The 25,632-nt window shown below is 39.6% G+C and overlaps 1 protein-coding gene across 1 annotated transcript in view; it reads right to left on the bottom strand.

The window, feature by feature from the left end:
- Nucleotides 1-3,738: 3,738 nt before the first annotated feature.
- The window catches only part of ITCH (itchy E3 ubiquitin protein ligase), a 137,778-nt gene continuing 115,884 nt past the window's right edge, over nucleotides 3,739-25,632 (bottom strand). Inside the window, exons 21-25 of the mRNA XM_008021369.3 lie at nucleotides 19,317-19,437; nucleotides 18,771-18,875; nucleotides 16,289-16,385; nucleotides 10,661-10,733; nucleotides 3,739-7,453 (exon numbers count right to left, since the gene is read on the bottom strand). Of these exons, the coding sequence (XP_008019560.1) occupies nucleotides 7,354-7,453; nucleotides 10,661-10,733; nucleotides 16,289-16,385; nucleotides 18,771-18,875; nucleotides 19,317-19,437 (496 nt within the window). The 3' untranslated portion in view covers nucleotides 3,739-7,353. The remainder of the gene's footprint in view (nucleotides 7,454-10,660; nucleotides 10,734-16,288; nucleotides 16,386-18,770; nucleotides 18,876-19,316; nucleotides 19,438-25,632) is intronic.

Genomic DNA, 25,632 nt, shown 5'->3' with positions numbered 1-25,632 from the left:
ATTTCTGGTAATTCTACTAGCATGGTTATGTGGGATCATAACATTGGAGAAAGCTGGGTGAAGACTGGGCAGGAACTCTTACCATTTTTGCAACAGCTCTGTAAATGTAAACTTATTTCAAAATAAATTTTTAAAAGGACTGGATCCAAAGGAATTTCTATTGAATGCTGGAAACATTAGGAAAGCATTTAGCAAGGGGAAAAAGTGCTGCAGAGACTGGACCCTAAAACATCCTGGAAGACAAGCCCTGGAAGAATCACCACCTTCTTGCCCATGGAGAACCAGACTGAGAGGAATGAAAGGATTTTAAAAGATTACAATCCCAGAAGCAAAAGAGAATGGCCAATAGTTCATATGACGGGAGTCAAAATGAGAATGGAGGAGCTGGAATAGGACCAAGAATGTCCCGGAGTGGCAGGCTTACAAGCTTAAAGAGCTTTGGCCGGGCGCGGTGGCTCACGCCTGTAATCCCAGCACTTTGGGAGGCCGAGGTGGGCGGATTACGAGGTCAGGAGTTCAAGACCAGCCTGGCCAACATAGTGAAATCCCGTCTCTACTAAAAATACACAAAAGATTAGCTGGGCGTGGTGGTGTGTGCCTGTAATCCCAGCTACTCGGGAGGCTGAGGCAGGAGAATTGCATGAACCCAGGAGGCGGTGGCTGCAGTGAGCTGAGATTGCGCCACTGCGATCTGCCTGGGCGACACAATGAGACTCTGTCTCAAAAAAAAAAAAAAAAAAAAAAAAAAGAAAACAAAAAAAAGTTTTATACTGTGGTAATGGTGAAACCACTGTAAGATTTTAGGTAGAGGAGGCATGAGACAGGACTTCCACAGATAATCCTGAGGTAGCACGGAAGATATACTGGAGCAGGGAGGATGGAAAAATGAAGACAGGATGCCGTTATGGTCAGCCAGATTAGGAAGGAAGCATGTGGGCTGTGGCAATGTTGTAAACTCTGAGAGAAGGGATTTTAAAAAGTTTTGGGGCCGGGCGTGGTGGCTCACGCCTGTAATCCCAGCACTTTGGGAGGCCAAGGCGGGTAGATCACGAGGTCAGGAGATCAAGACCACGGTGAAACCCCATCTCTACTAAATACAAAAAATTAGCCCGGGGTGGTGGTGGGCGCCTGTAATCATACGTACTAACGAGGCTAAGGCAGAATTACTTGAACCTGGGAGGCAGAGGTTGCAGTGAGCTGAGATCGCGCCACTGCACTCCAGCCTGGGCAACAGAGCGAGACTCCACCTCAAAAAAAAAAGAAAAAAGTTTTGGGAATAGGATTTGGAGACAAATTAAATGGAATGGCAAAATTGGTCATATTAGATTCCCAGTGTTGTGGTAAGTAGCAGCACAACAAAATGGTAAAGTATGCATGCTTTATAGAGTCAAACCATCCTGGATTCCAATCTGTACTCTTTCTACTTAATAGTTGTGGACATGATTCAATCATCTTGAGCCTCTATTTTCTTGTAAAACAGATATACTCAATAACAGGAAGACTAAGTGACACTGCACATAGCGTATCTACCAGTGTCCTGCACATAGTGATAAATGTTGACAGTTGTTTTGGTATTAAGTGAATATGGGTGTGGTACTGGTTGCTATGATATGGAAGACAAATAGAAGAACAGGTCTGAATTAGAAGAAAAATAAGGAAAACAGGAGGGCTGTTTTTAGTGCTTTCAAGTATGACTACAAATTCTCAAGGTCCCTCCCTGTGGGGTGCTTTGAGGAAATCCTCTTGTCTATAGCCACTCTTTGCTTATTAACAGACTCCTGTACATAAGGGATCAACAGTGTCCTTCTGGGGTTTATGTTTAAGGCCTTCTTTTCCTTGCGAACCATGAAGATTCCCCTGGCTCCTCACTCCAGATATCCTGATCACAAAGGAGTCCTACAAATATGAAAGAATCGACAACTGAAATGAGCTGGGAGAGACAGCAGCTCCTGTACTGGAGTTACATAACGTGAAACAGACACTTAAAAAGTCCAGAGAATGGCCGGGCACGGTGGCTCAAGCCTGTAATCCCAACACTTTGGGAGGCTGAGACGGGCGGATCACGAGGTCAGGAGATCGAGACTATCCTGGCTAATACGGTGAAACCCCGTCTCTACTAAAAAATACCAAAAAACTAGCCGGGCAAGGTGGCGGGCGCCTGTAGTCCCAGCTACTCGGGAGGCTGAGGCAGGAGAATGGCGTAAACCCGGGAGGCGGAGCTTGCAGTGAGCTGAGATCCGGCCACTGCACTCCAGCCTGGGCAACAGAGCGAGACTCCGTCTCAAAAAAAAAAAAAAAAAAAAAAAAAAAAGTCCAGAGAACAGCCAGTCAGTCACAGCTGAGTACCAGTTTGATGCTTTGTAGGGTTCTGGATGAGAGCCAATGGTCAGTAAGAACAATTACTTAATGACGATTGACCTTTACTTAGTGGGGCATATTTTCCCCCTTATTCTAAGCCACAATGAAACTAGGGCATTCTAGCAGCTTCCATTGGACAGAATAAACAGGATAGGGTCTACTAACTACTCAGGACCTGGGAGGGGCCTGCAGTTTTTGTCCTCTAGTCCATGTAAGCTCAGCCGTATTAAAAAATTCCTCTTCCCTTAGTCTGTCTCCACTGGTTCTGTTTTAAATGAGAGCATAATCACCTGAGTTTCCTAATAAGAAAAAGGTCTACTGAAGCTGGTAACCAGGTCAGCTTGTTGCGAACAGTCTTGGTAACAGTCTTGACAGTTAGCTAGTTGGTGATTCTCTATTCAGCACTCATGCGTGTGGGTCCTCGTCTTTTAGTTGTCTCAGAAAAGCAATTCATATGGAGGCCTTCATGTTGCTTGATGGCCCCTGCAGATATCTTCATCTTCAACATGGGCATCAAATCCAATCTCATCTGCACAGCTCTTTCTAGTTTTTTCTACCCGTATTGTGGTAGGCCAGATCTCAATAACGCAGGCCTCCATGACAACTGTTTCAACACTGAGTGGTTAAGTTAAATATTAAAAGCTGAGTCAGGGCCCTTATACAAAGGCTGGAATATAACAAAAGCCCACCAAGGGTTTTGCCCAGGCCTTTTCTGGGCCTTAAAGCATGACAAGGTAACAAAGGAATTTTTAACAGGACCCATTTAGGATTAAACAAATTTTATTGGGAGTCTGAAGGGACTTATTGAGGGTCTGAAGGCCTTCACAAACAAGTTTACTGGGGGGTCTGAAGGAACTCCCCAAACCTCCATGATTTAGCAGGAGACAAGATAAGGGTAATCACCCCAGAACCTGGACCCATTTAGATTAAGTAAATGTACTTGAGGCTCCAGAGGAAGGTTTTTGGGACTCAGATCTTATTTACAGATTTAAAAAAGTGAATCACTTGTCTTTAGATGAATGCACACTCACACGTAGACATACAGCTTATAAGGTAAATAAGCTCTGGAAAACTCTGTAGTTTTGAGTTGGTCTTGGGATCATTTCCTGGCTTTCTCCCCATACCTGGATACAGAAATAAACTCCCTCTTTTCCCAGTTCATCTGCACCTCATTATTTGGCTACAAGAATAAGCAGTCCGACCCTCGATTTGGTCCGGGAACAATATCACAATCCAGACAGGCTGTAACCTGTCACTTAAAAGAGCAGAGAAAGCAGAAATCTATGTGACCTGGTCACATATAAGTCTTCTCAGAAGGTGGGGTGGGGGAGAGAGGAAAGAGACCCCTTCTTACCCAAGACTAACAGAAAGGCATGCAAATGAAGGACCAAAAAAGTTTAATTATGAACAGTCTTACATCTTGTAGGAAAACACAAGTGAAGCAACCACGGAAGGAACTTTATAAAAGCATTTAACTCCCTGTAATATTTGTAGCATTACCTGAGTATTAAAAGTAACAGATCAAGAAAACAAAAGTACTCTTAATACAGTAATATACAATCCTGTGCTGTCAATTCCCTGTTTTTAGTTAATAAAAGCAAATATACAAACAAAGTCAATAACTAAAAGAAAAACGAAAAAAGGAGGGGGGCTGGAGATACCAACAATACTAAATAGAAGTAGTTAACTCTAAAGGAGTTTAGAAAGATGAAGTTACATCCAAAACAGGGAAGGATATAAAAATAGAGGAAAAATTTAATTCCATGAGTCGACCCTGATAACATTTTGTATTATTAACCAGATAAGTAAAAAGTGGTAGAGTGGGCTTGACTGAAATAGCTCATTTAGGATGAGAACTTTGTGTATAGTTGAGTCAAGTTTCACTAAAATTTTTGATCACTGGTATGTCAATCTCTTGATGAAAAACCAGTACCTGAATATGTCTTTTTGTTTTTTTTAAGAGACAGGGTCTCGCTATGTTGCCCAGGCTAGATTTGAACTCCTGGGATCCTCCCACCTCAGCCTCCCGAGCACAATACCTGAATTTTAAATAGAGTTATTGTAAGTCTTATGAAATGATGTTTTTCTGCACTCTGACATAAGATAATGAAAGACAGAGCAGGAATTCATTATTATGAGCTGCTTGATCAGTTTTAAACCACTCCATTTGATGAAACAAGTGAGGTCCTTCCCTCCTGACCAGGCTGTGGAATGCTGTCTTCCCCAACCCCCACCCCCTGCAAAAGAGCAGAAGAATAAGGCAATTGCTCATTTTACTTTGTTTTTATTTCAATGTAACATGCAGTAAAAAAAAAAAAAAAAAAAAATTAACAGGATTTATTAGCATTTACAATGCTTACAAAGAAAAAGAATTCTAAAAGCAATTTAGTTCAGATTTAAGAAAAAGCTCTAAGTAAATACTTATAACAAATCTATTTCCATATGTTCAGTTTGGACCAAAATTTAAGATAGCATTTGGTAGATATTTATGTCTTCTGTCTATTTGCAATATTTTTATATAACCTCTGATTCTTGGGATATCCAGCCCCCATTTTCCTAACACAGCAGGGAAGACATATACATGTGGCCACTTAAATTAAAGGAAAAAATGGAGTAGGGAGATCCCAGGCTGCAAAAATATATACAAGCATTTACCTTTTCCAGAACTAAACACTTCTTCCATAAAAATATTAAATAGCCAAGCCCTATAGAACTAGGGCCAGGGCTATTTCAAATATAACTATTCTGTATTTTAAAAATATAGGGCAGAAAGCCTTTTGGGTGATATTTATATATTTTCACACAATATTTCTAGGTCCCTAAATGAATCATGAAGCATTATATAGAACCAAAAAAATCTATTTTCTTACATTACCGCTTAATTTAATTTCATAAATCTCTAGTAAATATTGTAGGTAACTACATTTCAGTATGATAATTCACCTCAACAGGAAGTCTTTATAGAGGGCTTAATCTTCATTAGCCATATATTACCAAGTTCAGACTTATATAATGAATGGGCAGTTGGCAGACATTCGCTCTGTAAGACAAAGCAATAGCATTTTTTTTTTTTCCCCTACTAACAAAAAGGCAGAGTCCCTACTTTTAATAACCAGGGATTTTAGAAACCACACAGTATTTCCTGGGGTACATGAAATTAAAAAACCATAGAGCTAGGGAGAGTCTAGTCTCCCTATTTACACTGAGTTTCTTGATGAGGCAACCTTTTCACTCATGTAAGTCTCTGCTTTATGATGGCAGTGTCTTGGAGTACAGATAGACAAGTAAAAAAAAAATGTTTTTATTGTTGTTCCAGGATGTAAAAAGGAAGAACATTAGGGACAAAAAAGTGTTTTGTGTTTTTTTTTTTCCCATATGGAACAGGGTTCTGCTGCTTGTTCTTGGTTTAATATTACTTGTTCATGCTATGCCTCTGAAATGTGGCAAAAGTCCCTGATACATGAGCTATGAGGCTGTCCTCAGGGTTCAGCTATGATAGGGACTCAGCTGGCTTAGGCTTTATTCCACTGCCAATGAAGTCAAATTTATAACAGCCATCTTGACAGTCAAAGCTAGGCCAAGTTAAAATAATTAATTCCAGAGAACTTCAAAGTGCATTAATCAGTTAATAATGGAGCAATCTAAACTTAAATAGTCATGAGAAAAAAAGGAAACCCTGTTAAAAATTTTAGGGGTGAAAAGAATATTGCAGATGAGGGGTATCAATCCAGTTTATGACAATGTAAAGAATGGAAATGACTACTCCAACATATGTCAGAGAAATGATAACTTTGAAGACTTTTAATTCACAGAGAATATATTCCTGTGGTTACTGGATGTTATCTTCCTTTCTTTTTAGCCAGTACCACAGTTTTCCCTCTCAAATGAAAATTTGATGTCAAAAGCTGTTTCACTGACCTCTATTTGGACTAGAAAACACTCTAGTCTTTCTAGTCTTAAACTCCCTAACAATTAAATATAAATGAAGTTGTTGGATTATGATAAAATTATAAAGCATCAATTATGTAGAGGAACATATAAAAATCACCAGTGACATCCTTAGATGAATTCAGTTAAATTAATTCTAATTCTAGGTTAACTTTTTTTTTTCCTTTTATTTATTTATTTCTCCCCCCACCCTTCCCCAAAAGAGGCAGAGTCTCCCTATATTGCCCAGGCTGGTCTTGAACTCCTGGGCTAAAGGGATCCTCCTGCCTCGGCCTCCCAAAGTGCTAGGATTACAGGTATGAGCCACCATGCCCGGCCCTAGGTTAACTTCTTAAAACAATGAAGGAATCACAGTGTTAACATTGTAACGTGTAGTATTTGCCAGGTAACTGAAACAATCAAACTTCCAAATGAAGTCATTTGTAGGCTGTGAAGAACTTTTCCCTGAATTCAAATTGACAAAACTACTTTGTAGAGATGCAAGAGTCTTGCATCACTTCCAGGAATGATGTATGGATTCATGCTCCAGAAAGGAAAAACAACAGTCAAGTCAGACTAAAATGAGAGGGAGAACACAAGCCAGAATTTTGCTCACATCCCCAGAAGCTGGGCGGAGCTTCCACTTTTAACAAATGCCTCTTACCAAGAGGTTTAATAGGAAGATCTTGTATACTGAAGTTACCAAAGGACTTCCCTGCATATCTGCAGAATCTCTAAGAGAAAAAAAACTACTCCCAAGTGAGACTTTTGACACATACACAGAATTGTTGTTAAAGGAACAAACTAGTGGAATAAGACAAGGCAGATTTCATTGTTGTGTTAAAATCTCATATTAAGCAAGGTTTTGACTAGTCATTTGCAGACCTGATTTCTGGAAATGTTGAGTAGAAATCACTGGGAGATAAATCTAAATGAGAACATTAATTTACTTACACTCAGATAACTCTCTAAAGAGCGATAGTCCAATTTTACAAGATGTGCAACAGGCAGAGAAGGACAAACATTGTAAATAAGTTCTTGCCCATTCACGGTGCAAGTTCTCAGAAGTTACTCTTGTCCAAATCCTTCTGTTTCTTCTATGGCAAACAACAGCTTTTCCTTCAGTTGCTCATAGCTCTTGTATGGTGGAAGGTCCAGGCGATTAAAACTAAAAGCAAGAATTGTTAGTTTTAGAAAAGGAAATATGCAAAGAATCAAATGAGTAGTGTAGTATAACACTACTATAGAAGCACAAAATTATACTACCGTGCTTCAAAGGATACCATTAAGAAAGTGAAATAACCCAAAAATGGGAAAAAATATTTGTAAATTATATATCTGATAAAGGACTGGTATCCAAAATATATAAAAAACTTAAAACTCAACAATATTTTAAAATGAGCAAAGGATAGAGATTTCTCCAAAGACATACAAATGATCAATAAGCACATGAAAAAAATGCTCAACATCCTTAGGTAAATGCAAATAAAAACCACAATGAGATACCACTTCACACCTATTGGGGTGGCTATTATTTAAAACAAACAAAAAAATAAACAAAAACAACAACAACAAAAAAAAACAGAAGAAAACAAGATATGAAAAGGATATGAGGATGTGGAGAAATTTGAGCCCCTCTACACTACTGGTAAGAATATAATGCAGTGTAGTCGCTATGGAAAACAGTATAGTGAGATTCCCCCCAAAAATTAAAAATAGAATTATTACATGATCAAGGAATTCCACCTCTGGGTATATACCCAAAACAATTGAAAGCAGGGCCATGGACAGATATATCTATATTCTAACACAGTATACATATGTTTATAGCAGCATAAACAGCCAAAAGGTGGAAATAATCTAAATGTCCATGGACAGATGAATGTATAAACAAAATGTAGTATATCCAGACTATCAAATATTATTCAGCATTAAAAAGGAGGAAATGCTGACACATGCTACAACATGGATGAAAATTACAGATACTATTCTAAGTGAAATAAGCCAGTCATGAAAGGACAAATAAGGTATGATTCTACACTTATAAAGCACTAAAGACAGTCAAAAATCATAGAAACAGTAGTAGAATGATGTTTGCCAGGACCTGGGGAAAGGGAGTCATGGGGAGTCATTGTTTAAAGCAGTGGTCTCCAACCTTTTTGGCACCAGGGAATGGTTTTGCGGAAGACAATTTTTCCATGGATGGGAGTGGGGAGGAGGGTGGTTTCAGGATGAAACTGTTCCACCTCAAGTCATTGATTCTCATAAGGAATGCGCAGTCTAGATTCCTTACATGCACAGTTGACAATAGAGTTATTCCTCCTATAAGAATCTAATGCCTCTGCTGATCTGACAAGTGGTGGAGCTCAGCGGGTAATGCTCACTCACCCTCCGCTTACCTCCTGCTGTGCAGCCAGTTCCTAACAGGCTGGGGACCAGGAGTTGGGGACCCCTGCTTTAATAGGTACCATTTCAATTTTACAAGATTTGAAAAAAGTTTTAGGTCTAGTACGATGGCCTGTAATCCCAGCACTTTGGGAGGCCAAGCCAGGAGTATTGCTTGAGCTTAGGAGGTTGAGACCAGCCTGAGCAACAAAGTGAGACTCTGTCTCTACAAAAAGTTTAAAAGTTGGCTAGGTGTGGTAGCACATGCCTGTCATCCCAGCTACTTGGGAGGCTAAGGTGGGAGGATAATTTGACCCTGGGAGGTGGAGGTTGCATGAGTGGAGATTAAGCTACTGCACTCCAGCCTGGGTGACAGAGTGAGACATGTCTTAACAAAAGAAACAATTTTTGGAGATAGGTGATGGTGATGACTACATAATGATATGAATGTGCTTAATGCCACTGAACTGTACACACTTAAAAATGGTGAATTCTATGTTATGTATATTAAACACAACAATTTTAAAAAGGAATGAAATACTGTATATGCTAGACCATAGATGAACCTTGAAAACATGCTAAGTAAAAGAAGCTACACACAAAAGGTTGTATATTTGGCTGGGGGCAGTGGCTCATGCCTATAATCCCAGCACTTTGGGAGGTCAAGGCGGGTGGATGACAAGGTCAGGAGTTCAAGACCAGCCTGGCAAACGTGGTGAAACCCTGTCTCTACTAAAAATACAAAAATTCAGCCATGCGTGGTGGTGCATGCCTATAGTCCCAGCTACTTGGGAGGCTAAGGCAGGAGAATTGCTTGCACCTGGGAGGCAGAGGTTGCAGTGAGCTGAGATCACGCCACTGCACTCCAGCCTGGGTGGCAGAAAGAGACTCTGTCTCCAAAAAAAAAAAAAAAAAGGAAAGTTATATATTTATTGTATGATTCATTTTATATAAAATGCCCAGAATAGGAAAATTCACAGAGACAGAAAGTAGATTAGAGGTTACCAAGGGCTACATAGGGGATAAAAGGGGAGTGACTGCTAATGGGTACATGGATTTTTGGGAGGGTGAAAAAAATGTTTTGGAGCCTGTAATCCCAACACTTTGGGAGGCTGAGGTGGGTGGATCACCTGAGGTCAGGAGTTTGAGACTGACCAACTGACCAACATGGTAAAACCCTGTCTCTACTAAAAATACAAAAATTAGCTGGACGTGGTGACGGGTGGCCCAGCTGCTTGGGAGGCTGAGGCAAAAGAATTGCTTGAACCTGGGAGGCACAGGTTGCAGTGAGCCGAGATCAAGCCACTGAACTCCAGCCTGGTCTACAAAGTGAGACCCCGTCTCAAACAACAACAACAAAACAAACCACTGAACTGAACTGCATAATTTAAGAAGGTGAGTTTTATAATATGTAAATTATATATCAATAAAATTGTTATTTGAACACTACATGTATGTATAAAACATACGTATAAAAATAAAAAGGAATAGACAATAAAACAGTAAAGAGGTCAGATATCCAGTAAGGACCATATGTGACCACTAAAATATATCCCACAAAGCAAGGTTCAAATATTGTTGACATTAGGTTGAATTCCAAAACATTAATATATTTGCTCTGAGATTAGGATTAGATTTAGTTTCCTATATTTTTAGAAATGTAATTAGATTTCAAATGAGAATATTTGTGGTCATGGTGTTAGACGCAGGTCTCCTAACTTTGACTTCTTTTGCTGCCTTCAGAGAAAAATGAAAATAACTCTAAATCCCACATTTTAAAAAAAAAATTCAGATGCAAAAAAAGGAATTGATTGCAAATAGTTGTAAGGAATCACATTGGGGTGAACAAAATGCTCTTAAACTGGATTGCTATGATGGCGGTGCTACTCTCTAAATCTACTAAGTATCATTTTTAATTTCTAGCTGGCTTTAAATAGCTACAGATAACTGGACAAAAGTTGTTTTCTCTATCCTTTTTGATTGTACTTACCAGGTATGACTTCTGGGTAGCCAATTTTCTTTTCCAACTTTTTCAATGCAGAATTTCTGTGGTCCATTGCTCCCTAAAACATAACGAAATCATAAACTTTGTTAGTATAGTGGATCTCAAACTGTGTTCCCCAATCCAATAAGCATCAGCATCATGAGGGAACTTGTTAGAACCATAAATCCACAGGCCCCACACATCAGCTTACTAATTCAGAAACTCTGGGTTGGGTGTAGTGGCTCATGCCTGTAATCCCAGTACTTTGAGAGGCCAAGGCGGGTAGATCACTTGAGGTCAGGAGTTCAAGATCAGTCTGGCCAATATGGTGAATCGTGATCTCTACTAAAAATACAAAAACTAGCCAAGTGTGGTGGCATATGCCTGTAATCCCAGCTACTCAGGAGACTGAGGCAGGAGAATTGCTTGAATCCGCACAGCAAGGATGCGGTGAGTCGATCGCGCCACTACTCTCACCTGGGTGACAGAATGAGACCCTATCTCAAAAAAAACCCTCAAAAAACTCAAAACCAACCAATAAATAAAAAGAAACTCTAGGGGTGAGGCTCAGCAATATGTGCTTTAACAAGCTTCCGGGTGAGTCTGGTAAGTGTAAAAGTTTGACAACTAGTTTGTTAATATAAGCCCCAGAGGAGAAAAATGCAGTTTCATCTAGCATTCTTTAGCCAGAATAACACATTGTTATGATTAATAAAAGCTTACACAAGAACACTGAAAAAGCTTAATTTTAGTAGTTTGAAACACAATAAGGAAACTATAATAAAACTTGATTTAAATACAGAATTGACAAAACTTTGTGAAATGTAAACATCCTAGTGAATTCCATATTATTAATGCTAGAACTTACAGGTCCTGTAGGGCATACCCTTACAAAAACAGATACAAGTATAAACATAAAATTCTTGCCCCTCATTTACCTGCTGCTGGAGATAGCTGTGAATAGTGATCATAAAAACACTGGTTTTCTAAAAGGTCATTACTTTTCCCTAGGAAGCATTTATTGTTGTTCTCAATGATTAGTAGTGCTACTAGATATTTTAATTAGAAGGGGGCAGGAACACTAACTGTTCTGCAATGTGTGACACTGTCAGACACAAAGAATTTTCTCATGTCCCACCTGACTAAACCAAGTATACTAAGTATACCTAATATAAATTGTTAGTGCTTTTGTATTTAATAACACTGAATTATTTTCACAAGTAGTTAGGTAAAAAAATCCAGTAATATAGGAAACATTATAAAAAAAGACAGTTAAAAGTTAAAATTATTCTGTGGTGTTCAACACATAAAATTAACTCACTCTGCATGTTCTCTCTACTCTCTATATATATTTTTTGAGACCCAGTCTCACTCTGTCACCCAGGCTGGATGGCAGTGGCACAATTGGCTCAATGCAACCTCTGCCTCCTGGGTTCAAGCAATTCTCATGCCTTAGAGTAGCTGGGATTACAGATGTACACTACCACACCCAGCTAATTTTTTTATTTTTAGTATAGATGGGGTTTTGCCATGCTGGTCAAGCTGGTCTTGAACTCCTGACCTCAAGTGATCCACCCACCTTGGCCTCCCAAAGTGTTGAGATTACAGGCGTGAGCCATCACGCCTGGCCTCTACTCAGTATTTTATAGCAGAGTGCAGTGGGGCAATCTCAGCTCACCACAACCTCCGCCTCCTAGGTTCAAGCGATTCTCCTGCCTCAGCCTCCCGAGTAGCTGGGATTACAGGCATGCGCCACCATGCCCAGCTAATTTTTGTATTTTTAGTAGAGACAGGGTTTCTCCGTGGTCAGGCTGGTCTTGAACTCCCGACCTCAGGTGATCCACCCGTCTTGGCCTCCCAAAGTGCTGGGATTACAGGCATGAGTCACTGTGCCCGGCCTGAGCAAAGATTTTATAAAGAGGACCTGAAAAGCACAGGCAACAAAAACAAAAAATAGACAAATGGGGTTATATGAAACTAAAAAGCTTTGGCATAGCAAAGGAAACAATCAACAGAGCGTAGAGACAATCTGCAGAATGGGAGAAAGTATCCACAAACTATTCATCCAACAAAGAATATCCAGAATATACAAGAACTCAACAGCAAAAAAGAAGAAAAACAATGCATTAAAACATGGGATACGAGCTAAATAGATCTCTCAAAATAACAATGTTAAACGTAACTAATCATCAGAGAGATGCAAATCAAAACCACAATGAAAGGTCATCACTCGTCAGTTAGAATGACTGTTATAGATTAAAAAATAACAAATGCTGGCAAGGATGTGGAAAAAGAGGAACTCTTATATATTGTTGGAGGGGATGTAAATTCTTCTTCTTATTATTATTATTAACTTTTTGAGACAGAGTACTGCTCCATCACCCAGGCTACAGTGCAACCTCTGCTTCCCAGGTAGCTGGGATTACAGGCGCGTACCACCACTCTCAGCAAAAAAAAAAAAAAAAAATTCTTTTTTTTTTTTTTGGTATGTTTAGTAGAGACAGGGTTTCACTATGTTGGCCAGGCTGGTCTCAAACTCCTGGCCTTAAGAGGTCTACCCATCTCAGACTCCCAACAACCATATGATCCAGCAATCCCACTATGGGGTATTCTCTAAAGAAAAGGAAATCAGTATGTCAAAGAGACATCTGCACTCCCATGTCTACTGCAGCAGCATTCACAAGCCAAGATAGGGAATCGACTTACGTGTCCATCATCAGGTAAATGGATAAAGAAAATGTGGTATATAAACAAACTGGAATACTATTCAGCCATTTAAAAGAGCAAAATTCTGTCATTTATGACAACATAGATGAACATGGAGGACATTATAAGTGACATAAGCCAAGCACAAAAAGATAAAGAGGGTATGCTCTCACTCATGTGAAAGCTAAAAAAGCCAATCTCATAGAAGTACAAAGTAGAACACTGATTACTACGGAAGGGTGGCAGGAAGGAGGGGAGAGTCAAAGGTTGGTTAATAGATATACAAGTACAGATCGGCAGGAAGAATAAGTTCTGGTGTTCTACAGCACTATACAATGACTATAATCAACAACAATTTATTGCATGTGTGTATGTATATATATATGTGTGTGTGTGTGTGTGTGTGTGTATATATATATATAAAAATATATATTTTTTTGCATTTTTCGTAGAGAAGGGGTTTTACCACGATGGCCAGGCTGGTCTTGAACTCCTGACCTCAGGTGATCCACCTGCCTTGGCCTCCCAAAGTGCTGGGATTACATGCGTGAGTCACTGCGCCCAGTGTATGTATTTTTAAGATAGGGTCTCACTCTGTCACTGAGACTGGAGTGCAGTGGCATGACCTTGGCTCACTGCAACCTTCACCTCCAAGGCTCAAGTGATCTTCCCACCTCAACCTCCTGAATAGAAGGGACTATAGGCGTGTACCACCATGCTCAGCTAATTTCTAAATTTTCTGTAGAGACAGGGTCTCCCTATATTGCCCAGGCTTGTCTTAAACCCCTGGGCTTGTGTGTTCCTCCTGTCTCAACCTCCCGAAGTGCTGGGATTACAGGTGTGAACCACTGTGCCTGGCCTGTATGTTTATAAAGAGTTAGAAAAGTGAGTTTTGAATGATCGCAACAGAAAGAATTGATAAATGTTTGAGGTGATGGATATGCTAATTACCCCGACTTGATCATTACATATTGTATACATGTATCAAAATAAAAACTGTACCCCTAAATATGTACAATTTTGTCAATTAAGAACAATTTAAAAAGTAAAAAAGAATAAAGATTTGAAACTAAAACAAACAAAATAAACTAGATAGCCTCTAAAATTCTCCAAACTACAATCTCACTGTTTGTCTTCTAACAAAAACTTTCCTAGAAGTCACCCTTCTGAGACCTCTCTGCAGCACTGAAGAAAAAAATTCCTTCTACTTGCTTCTCAGACAGTATGCTATTTCTTTCTTCTTCTCATTCTCTGGTCTCTCCTTTAAATTGGTTTCCAGGCTAATTCCATCTTTTCTTTTCCTTTAAGATGAAGTCTCACTCTGTCGCCAGGCTGGAGTGCAGTGGTGCGATCTCAGTTCACTGCAACCTCTGCCTCCTCCCGGGTTCAAGCGATTCTCCTGCCGCAGCCTCCTGAGTAGCTGGGGCTACAAGTGTGCATCACCACACCCAGCTAATTTTTGTATTTTTAGTAGAGACGGGGTTTCACCATGTCGCCCCAGCTGTTCTCAAACTCCTGAGCTCAAGCAATCCACCCACCTCGGCCTCCAGAAGTGCTGGGATTACAGGCGTAAGGCTGTGCCTAGCCTAGGCTATTTCCTTCTGTCTTATTCCTACATGCAGATGGTTCTAGGCATTAGCCTTCTACTCCTCTCTGTATTCTATTTCTGCCTGAGACCACACATTCTCACAGCATCAAATGTCACTGCTCTGATGATTCAACTTCTTCTGTTTCCTCTTAACTCTAACTCATATATTGTTACCTCTACAGCTGCTCCCCTGGGGTTTTCTCCTTGGTTTTCTGGCAGTTACCTTAAATTCAGCAGGTTCTAAGCTGCTCAGCATCCTCCCCCAACATCTACAACCATGCATACTCTTTATACTTCCTGACTTCTCCATTGCTCCATGTTCTATAACATGACAATTATTGCTGATACCCCTCTCTTACACTTCATTTTCTATTAAGCTCTCTACCTGTTTCTACCTTTGGAACTTTCTCTAGCATCTACCCTCTCTTTTCTATTTCCATCTCCTGAGATCAGGTTCTCATCATTGCTGCAACGATTTCTTCTTATCTCTAGGCCCTCACCATCTTTTAATCCACCCTGTATCTTCCTATCAAATCTTCCTAAACGCAGCTTGAGCAAGTTTTCCTCTCTTCAAAAAGTTCCACAGCTTCCTCACAGTAATAACCAAATTCTTTTGATCTGGTTTAAAGTCTTTTCCAAACTGGTTCCATGCTCTGTATTCAAAATTACCTGCTTAGTTCTCCTAATTTTAACTCTGCTTCACCTGAAGCAGGCTTAGGGATCATAACTTCTCTGTGTATCTTCCTATTGTACTTGGGATAATGTTGGTATTAAGCAAATACTTGAATTTACTTTAATAATTTATTGTTTAGTAACAAACTAAATATTGCCACAGTCACTCATCTCAATATTCATTTTAAGCAGCAGATTGCTGTGTAACAGGCATTTTGCCAGGGGCAAAAAATAAAAAGATGAAGAAGATATGAATCCATATCTCAAAGAACTCCCTGTCTCCCAGGGAAGAGTGTTTTAAACACAATACAGAAACTACAATCCACTATTGTATTATACAATGATCTTCTCACATTGTTTAATAATACAACCAATAATGATTGACTAGTAAGAGACACACGTTTGGCAAATCACTAAATGAACAGATTTACATACAGAAGACTGCTGTCCTAATGAGTCAGCTGTGGGTTCTAGCTTGAGGGTTAAAAATTTCTACAGAGGTAAGGACTAAAACTTATTTTAAAGGTTATACAAATCCACGCTAACTGGGAATAGTTAAGAAAATGGTTATCCTTGTCTTTGTTGCTTCTGATATGCTGTATACACATTCATGTAAAGCAGCATGATAAACAGTTTTCTGTATAGGAAAAGTGATCCTGTATACATACCCATGAGATCAGCAAATCCTCCTAGTGGCAATCGGCAGGTTCCAGTAACAAACTGTAGAAGTCTCATTCTCTTCTCATTATCAATTTCTTTAACAAACTGTTAAAAGTGTATTTAAAGAGATATATATGTCATATGTTACATTCGGCACACTAAATAAGAAAGAAAAATAATGATTTCAGATTTTTTACGTTTTTTAGAGGTGAGGTCTTGTTCTGTGGCCCAGGCTGGGGTGCAGTGGTACAATCATAGCTCATTGCAGCCTTTAACTCCTGGGCAGCAGGCAATCCTCCCGCCTCAGTCTCCAGAGTAGTTGGGACTATAGGAGCAAGCCACTGTATCTAGCTCATTTCAAATCTTAAAGGAACCTCTGGTGTCCACTGCATTAGATAATTACTTAACCCAACACTATGGAGGGAGGGCCATTTCCATGTTTATCAAAGCCCCAGCAACCTTTCCTTATATAACTCTTAGGACAATATACTTAAAGGGATATATAAAAAGTAAGATGGACTGAGACTAAGAGCTCCTTACTCATGAAGTTTTAAGATTAGCTCTTCTAGGGCAGCCCTTCCTGTGACTCCCCATCCCACCACCACTCCCCGGCCCCAGATCTGCCTGTCCTATAGGATATTCATGTGGCTACACAGGATAGAGACCTTGAGTCAGTATAGACTTTTTGGTTTAATAAACAACTTTAATGAAATTCACAGAATTCTGAAGCAGGATATATCCAATAACCTCCTCTTCTCAATGTTCTTTAGGTTTTGGTACAGCTACACATAGCTAGAATCATGTGGTTTTTACTTCATACAATTCTGACTCAAAACAAAAGGTTTCTAGAGAATGTTTCTAGCCTGTAGTATAACTGTTTTGCCTCAACCAAACACTTTTTTGTAAGGAATAATTTTTATCCTATTGTACTATTATCAATTATCCTACAATTGTAACCTTACTTGTTACAGAAGCTCAGTTTATCTTTAAGTTTCTCAAATGAATTTCTTTACATGTATAGCAGATTTTTAAATTTAATTTTTTAAATTGTTGTAAAATATACACGACATAAATTCTTGATTTTAACCATTTTGAGTGTAATTTAATGACATTAAGTACATTCACACTGTTGTGCAACCATCAACACTATTTCCAACTTTTTCATCATCCCAAGTAAAAACTATGTATACATTAAACACAACTTCCCATTTTTGCTCCCTGCAGCTTCTGGTAACCCATATTCTACTTTCCGCCTCTATGAATTTGCCCATTCTAGTAACCTCATGTAAGTGGAATTATACAATATTTGTCCATTTGTGTCTGGCTTACTTCGCTTATCTGTAGCACATACCAAAAATCTCATTACTTTTTAGCACTGAATAATATTCAACTCAAGATATTTTTGACTTATGATGGATGTACAGGATAAAACTCCTTCACAAGTCCAGGAGCATCTGTATATGTATATACCACATTTTGTGTGGGTAAATGGATGATGAATACTGGTATACAAGTATCTGTTTGAGTCTCTGCTTTCAATTTTTTGGGCTGTATACCAAGGGTTGGAATTTCTGGATCTTATGTTAATTCTATGTTTAACTTTTTGAGGAACCACCAAACTATTTCCACAGTGGCATGGTATTTCACACTATCACCAGCAATGCGCCCTTGGCAATGGTTGTTTTCTCCACTTTAAAAATAATACTAAGTATGATGTGATATCTCATTGTGTTGTTTTCATTTCTGTTTTTGAGATGGAGTCTCGCTCTGTCACCCAGGCTGGACAGCAGTAGTGTGATCTTGGCTCACTGCAACCTCTGCCTCCTGGGTTCAAGTGATTCTCCTGCCTCAGCCTCCCAAGTAGCTGAGATTACAGGCATGCGCCACCACGCCTGGCTAATTTCGTCATGTTAGCCAGGATGGTCTTGATCTCCTGACCTCGTGATCCACCCACCTCAGCCTCCCAAAGTGCTGGGATTACAGGTGTGAGCCACCGCACCCAGACTCATTGTGGTTTTGATTTGCATTTCTCTAATGATTAATGATGTTGAACGTCATTTACTATGCTTACGGCAGACATTTTTAGAGAGGTACCATTATGATCCTAAATCATGTCTCTTAAATTTTGCCTTCTGAACATTATATAATTAATGAAGTATAAATGATATAAAAAAAAAATAAAAAACAAAAACCTATTACAGGCAGTCCTATAAAACCCCAAAACCATTTAAATAAAATGAGGTAAATTTTATCATCTGGAATTGTCTTACACTCTACTCTGGACAAAGATGCAAGGTATGTGTGGCTTACTTGGCAATAGTCTTAAAAGGATGCTGTTATAATCTGTATTCATTTATTACAATGCATATGATGGACTAAGGGGTCTATATACACTGGTACATTTTGAGCTGTGACTCATTTCCATATGTGGTAAGCAAATTCTAAAAAATTATGCTGTGTCAACTAATAGAAATAAATTTTAAAACAAACCTGCCAAAACCACATGATTTGTTTGCTGGTCCTCGTATAATGACGGTAGATGGCATGTCTTTGCCAGTCATTCAAATCAATCTCTTGCATTCCACATAAAAGGACCTTTAGGGATGAAAAAGACAAATTGTTTCCTTAGGCCACTGTACAAAAACAGCTGGACATAAACAAGGAAAGACGAAGATTAAGCAAAGTTTTAGAAAAACAATCAGTAGGCTTTGACTTATCAACTATACATCAAGAATTATATCTACATTGCTCATGAAGGCAAGGTTCCAAGCATGGTGTCATATATATACATATTCAGGGAAGTAAGTCACTCAATTGTAGAGAAGCTCTAATATTTGTACTTTTGCGGGGGTAATACTATTGTTTTATCTTTGGATAAATTATTATTTTCTTTAACCACTGGGGATGTTTCAAAACATTTTGTGCCAGTATAAAAAGTATTACAGTAACAGGAAAGATGGGAAAGTGAGTTAAAAGCAGACAACTGAAGGCATTATTTACTAGCATGGTACAGGGGACTGAAGGAAAACTCATTACCTCTAATTCCTTTGCATCAAAGTATTGCACATATTGCTGGGGAAGAATTTCATTAAAGCCCTCAAAGAAAGCTTGTGTCTGTTCTTCAACACCTCGAGACAACCTCCATTCAGCTACCATTCTGGCAAACAAATATAAAAAAACCTATCAGGAAGTTTAGATCTTATCTTTAAATTCTGAGCATAAAAATAAATTTTAAAAAATTATAAAAAACTTAAAATATATTCAAAAGTAGAATATAATGAACCCCCTGTACACATGTCCAAGCTTCATCACAATGCCCATCTATTTCATTTATGTACCTATTCATACCCTAGATATCACATAATTTCATTTCTTTATTTATTTGAGATGAGGTCTCACTCTGTCACCTGAGCTGAAGCACAGTGGCACAATCTTGGCTCACTGCAGTCTTGACCTCCTGGGCTCAAGCAATCCTTCTACCTCAGCCTCCTGAGTAGCTGGGAATATAGGTGTGCAACACCACACCTGGCTAACTTTTGGTTTCGTGTGTACAGATCGGGTCTCTCTGTGTTGCCAAGGTTGGTTTTAAACACCTGGCCTCATGTGATCTTCCTGCCTCGGCCACCCAAACTGCTAGGATTAGAAGCGTGTGCCACCATGGCCAAGCCATATAATTTATTTTCTTTTATTTTGTTTTTGTTTTTTGAGACAGGGTCGCACTCTGTTGCCCAGGCTGGAGTGCAATGATACAATCTGGGCTCACTGCAGCCTCCACCTTCCAGGTTCAATCGGTTCTTGTGCATCAGCCTGGGCGACAGTAGCTGGCATTACAAAGGCGTGCGTCACCACGCCCAACTAATTTTTGTATTTTTAATAGAGATGGGGGTTTCATCACGTTGGCCAGGCTGGTCTTGAACTCCTGACCTCAAGTGATCCGCCTGCCTTCTCCCAAAGTGCTGGGATTACAGGCGTGAGCCACCACGCCCGGTCCAAACAATTTCATTTTGAACAGATACTTCAGTATATGTCTCTACAACATGAGGATTATTTTTTAAAACATAAAGCATAAAAACATGACCGCATCATTATTTATAAACCTAGAATTCTAAATCTAGTGACAATATCCTTCAAAAAATGAAAGTGAAATAAAGATGTTTTCATATAAAAGCTGAAAAAATGTAATGCCAGGAGTGCACATGAAGTGAAATGGTAAATAAAGGTTTTTTTTTTTTTTTAAGCCAAACGGAAATGATATTTAAAAACAAAAAGAATCTGAGGAAAGAAATAAGGAGAACCAGAAATAGTAATGTGAGTAAATATAAGAATATTTTTGAAAATGGTTAAAAATTAAAGCAAAAGTAACAGTAACAAAGTATTATATTTGTAACATGTAGAAATAATATATGACAACAACAGCACCAACAGCTGGAGTGAGGTAAATGGAATTATATTATTATGAGCTTCTTTTCTTTTTCTTGAGACGAAGTCTCACTCCTGTCCCCTAGGCTGGAGTGCAATGGCACAATCTCAGCTTACTGCAACCTCTGCCTCCTGGGTTCAAGTGATTATCCTGCCTCAGCCTCCCAAGTAGCTGGGATTACAGGTGCCTACTACCACACCAGGTTACTTTTTTTTTTTTTTTTGAGACGGAGTCTTGCTCTGTCGCCCAGGCTGGAGTGCCGTGGCCGGATCTCAGCTCACTGCATGCTCCGCCTCCCGGGTTTACGCCATTCTCCTGCCTCAGCCTCCTGAGTAGCTGGGACTAGGCGCCCGCCACCTTGCCCGGCTAGTTTTTTGTAATTTTTTTCTTTTTAGTGGAGACGGGGTTCCACCATGTTGGCCAGGCTGGTCTTGAACTCCTGACCTCAGGCAATCCACCAGCCTTAGCCTTCCAAAGTTCTGAAATTACAGGAGTGAGCCACGGCACTTGGCCTATGAGCTTCTTATATTGTACAAGAAGTAGTGTTTGGGTCAACAGGGATGTTACAGATGCATATTATCATAATCGTTACAGTTGCCACTAAAATTAAACAAAGAGGTATAGCTAAAAACCCAACAGAAGAGCTAAAAAAGAAAGTAAAAATTGCTTTATTAATTCAAAGAAAGCAAGAAAGAACAAAGTTGGGAAAAACAAGAAACAAATAGCAAGGTGAGACAAATAGCAAAACAAAGAGCAATGGTTAGACAAAAGTCCAACCAAATCAGTAATAAAATTAACATAAATGTACTGAATACTCCAATTATAGAGATTATCAGGATAAAAATAATAAGACTTAAGAAATACTTCTAAATACAATGAGAGTGGCTGGGAGTGTGATTACATCTGTAATCCCAGCACTGTGGGAGGCTGAGGCAGGTGGATCCCTTGGGCGCAGGAGTTCAAGACCACCCTGGGCAACATGGTGAAACCCCATCTCGCCATGTGGGTGTGGTGGCACATGCTTGCAGTCCCAACTGCTTGAGGGCTGAGGCAAGAGGATTGCTTGAACTTCCAGAAGTGGAGGCTGCAGTGAGCCAAGATTTCGCCACTGCACTCCAGCCTGGGTGACAAAATGAGACCCTGTCTCAAAAAAATAATAAAAATAAAACATAATAAATAAATAAATACAAATAAAATAAAGTAGTGAAAAAACACAACATTCCAAAATTTGTGGCTGGGCACAGCGGCTCACGCCTGTAATCCAGGCACCCTGGGAGGCTGAGGCAGGCGGATCACCTGAGGTCAAGAGTTCAAGACCAGCCTGGCCAACATGGCGAAACCTTGTCTCTATTAAAAATACAAAAATTAGCCAGGTGTGGTGGCGGGTGCCTGTAATCACAGCTGCTCGGGAGAGGCTGAGGCAGGAGAATCGCCTGAACCCAGGAGATGGAAGTCAAAGTAAGCCAAGATTGTACCTCTGCACTCCAGCCTGGACGACAGAGCAAGACTCCGTCGCAGGGAAAAAAACAAAAAACAAAAAAAAAATTTGTGGGCTGGATGAGGTGGCTCATGCCTATAATTCCAGCACTTTGGGAGACAAAGGTGGGAGGATCGTTTGAATCCAGGAGTTTGAGACCAGCCTGGGCAACATATTGAGACCCATCTCCTACAATAAATAAATAAGTTAGCCAGGCATGGCAGCACATGCCTGTGGTTCCAGCTACTTGGGAGGCTGAGGTAGGAGGATATCTGGAGCTCAGGAGGTTGAGGCTACAGTGAGCCATGACTCTACCACTACACTCCAACCTGGGCAACAGAGTGAGACTCCATCTCAAAAAAAAATAAAATAAGATAAATTGTGAGGATAGATAAAGAAATACTTAGTTGGAAATCTGCAGCTTTAAGTCCTTATATTAGAAAACAGAATGTGGGAGGACAGCTTGAGGCAAGGAGTCTGAGACCAGCCTGTGCAAAATAGCAAGACCACATCTCTACAAAAATAAAAACAATCAAAAAATTTGCTGGGCACGGTGGCTTGTGCCTACAGTTCCAGCTACTCAGGAGGAAAAGGCAAGACGACGGAGGGAGAGGGAGGGAAGAAGGGAAGAAGGGAAACAGAAAAGTTTCTAAAATCAATTATCTGAAATATTTAAGAACTCCTACAATCACAAATAAAATGACAACCCAACTTTAGAACGCATAAAAGGTTTGGATATACACATCAGAAAAGAAGAGCTACAAATGATGAATATGCACAGAAAAACGTACTCAACACTATTAGTCAAGGAAAAAATGGAAATTAAAACCACGAAATACTACTGACAATGATGAATTGGCAAGAACCTGAGGCAACTTTCAAATATTGCTAGTAGGACTGTAAAATGGCAAAAACACTTTGGGAAACTTTGGCAGTTTCTAAGAAAGTCAAACACCTTCCCAGCGATTTCACTCCTAGGTATTTACTAAAGAAAAATATGTCCACAAAAAGACACCACAAGAATGTTTATAGCAGCTTTACTCATAATAGCCCCAGACTGGGAAACAACCAAAACATTTATCACCAACAGAATGGATAAACAAATTTTGAGATATAAACGGCATGGAATATTTCTCAGCAATAAAAAGGAATAAAATACTGATATAAACAATATGGCTGAATCTCACAAACACCAAATAAAAGAAAAAATCAGACACTAAAAGCTAGATATAAGAGTACATACTCTATGATTCCATTGTGGGAAATTTAAGATCAGAAACAGTTATAGAAATAGAACTAAACAGAAATGGTTACCTACCTCTGGCGCTGGAAGAAGGGAGGTGTATATTGGCCCCTTATGGGGTCCAGAATAGAAAAAAAAAGTTCCACAATTTGGGTCATGTTTACATAGACATGGTGCTATATGGAATAGTGTTTACAGAATTGGTAATTAAATGAGTGATCTAGCACAACTTCTATCCATAAAATGCTCACATTTGGGCTGATACATATATTTGTCAAAATTCAACATGTACACTTAAGATCAGAGCATTTTACTCTAAGGAAATTATACTTCTTTTTTTTTTTTTTTTTTTTGAGACGGAGTCTTGCTCTGTCGCCTGAGCTGGAGTGCAGTGGCTGGATCTCAGCTCACTGCAAGCTCCGCCTCCCAGGTTTACGCCATTCTCCTGCCTCAGCCTCCCGAGTAGCTGGGACTACAGGCACCAGCCACCTCGCCCGGCTAGCTTTTTGTATTTTTTAGTAGAGATGGGGTTTCACAGTGTTAGCCAGGATGGTCTCGAACTCCTGACCTCGTGATCCGCCCGTCTCGGCCTCCCAAAGTGCTGGGATTACAGGCTTGAGCCACCGCACCCGGCCGGAAATTATACTTCTTAAAAAATACTAAAAACCCCCCAAACTCTGAAATTTTAAGCAAGTCATTATTGAAGCAGATACTAAAAATCTTTTTAGCTGCCCATTATCTTAAAATGTTATATTACCAGCAACAAAACTATTGAGGAACATAGTACATCCTTGGTTACTTGGAATCTTGAATCATTACCTCTCTGGAATGCTATATATGTCATAAAAAAATCTAGACATATCATAACAAAAAAACCGGAGAACTGACAAAAACAAACTGACTACATTTTAAAAGGATATTTCAAAATAAACTTTTAAAAGGATAGATTGTTTTCCAACAAATAATGGCTGTTCACTGTGTTAAATAGTGTACTTTCAATCATGGAGGGAAAACCCAGGCAAGAAATGCAGAACTTGGAACTTAAGAAGTAGATATGCAAAATTTAACCCTGACTGGAAAGAATTGCTATTGAGAAGGTACGAATGAACTATTAGCTCTTGAGACTAGAAATATGAACCAATGGAAATAATTAGAAAGGATATACTATAAAACTTCATTTTAATTATAATTTTACCCAACCTTATGATATGGTTTGGCTCTGTGTCCCCACCCAAATCTCATCTTGTAGCTCCCATAATTCCCATGTGTTATGGGAGAGAACCAGTGGGAGATAACTGAATCATGGGGACAGGTCTTTCCCGTGTTGTTCTCATTATAGTGAATAAGTCTCACAAGATCTAATGGTTTTAAAACGAGAGTTTCCCAGGACAAGCTCTCTCTTTGCCTGCTGCCATTCATGTAAGATATGACTTGCTCCATCTTGCCTTCCACCATGATTATGAGGCCTCCCCAGCCATGTGGAACTGTAAGTCCATTAAAACTTTTTCTTTTGTAAACTGTCCACTCTCGGGTACATCTTATCAGCAGCGTGATAACAGTAAATTGTTACCAGAAGCAGGGTGCTGCTGAAGATACCTGAAGATGTGGATGCAACTTTAGTACAGTCCCAGCTACTCAGGAGGGTAGCAGGCAGAGGTGGAACAGTTTGGATGGCTCAGAAGAAGACAGGAAAACGTGGGAAAGTTTGGAACTTCCTACAGACTTGTTGAATGGCTTTGACCAAAATGCTGACGGCAATATGGACAAAAAAGTTCAGGCTGAGGTGTTCTCAGATGAAAATGAGAAACTTTTTGGGAAACAGAGCAAAGGTGACTCTCGGTATGTTTTAGCAAAGAGACTGGCAGCATTTTGCCCCTGTGCTAGAGGCTGGTGGAACTTTGTACTTGAGAGAGATGATTTAGGGTATCTGGTGGAATAAATTTCTACGCAGCAAAGCATTCAATAGGAGACTTGGTGCTGTTAAAGGCATTCAGTTTTGTAAGGGAAGCAGGGCATAAAAGTTTGGAAAATTTGCAGTCTGACAATGCAATAGAAAAGAAAATCTCATTTTCTGAGGAGAAATTCAAGCTGGCTGCAGAAATTTGTGTAAGTAATGAGGACCCAAATGTTAATCCCCAAAACAATGGGGAAAATGTCTACAGGGCACGTCAGAGGTCGTCATGGCAGCCCCTCCTATCACAAGCCTGTAGGC

This window comes from Chlorocebus sabaeus, chromosome 2, assembly GCF_047675955.1.
Source record: "Chlorocebus sabaeus isolate Y175 chromosome 2, mChlSab1.0.hap1, whole genome shotgun sequence".
In the NCBI taxonomy this organism is placed as follows: Eukaryota; Metazoa; Chordata; class Mammalia; order Primates; family Cercopithecidae; genus Chlorocebus; species Chlorocebus sabaeus.
The sequence above is the reverse complement of the archived record's forward strand: the minus strand, read 5'-3'. Positions and strand labels throughout refer to the sequence as shown.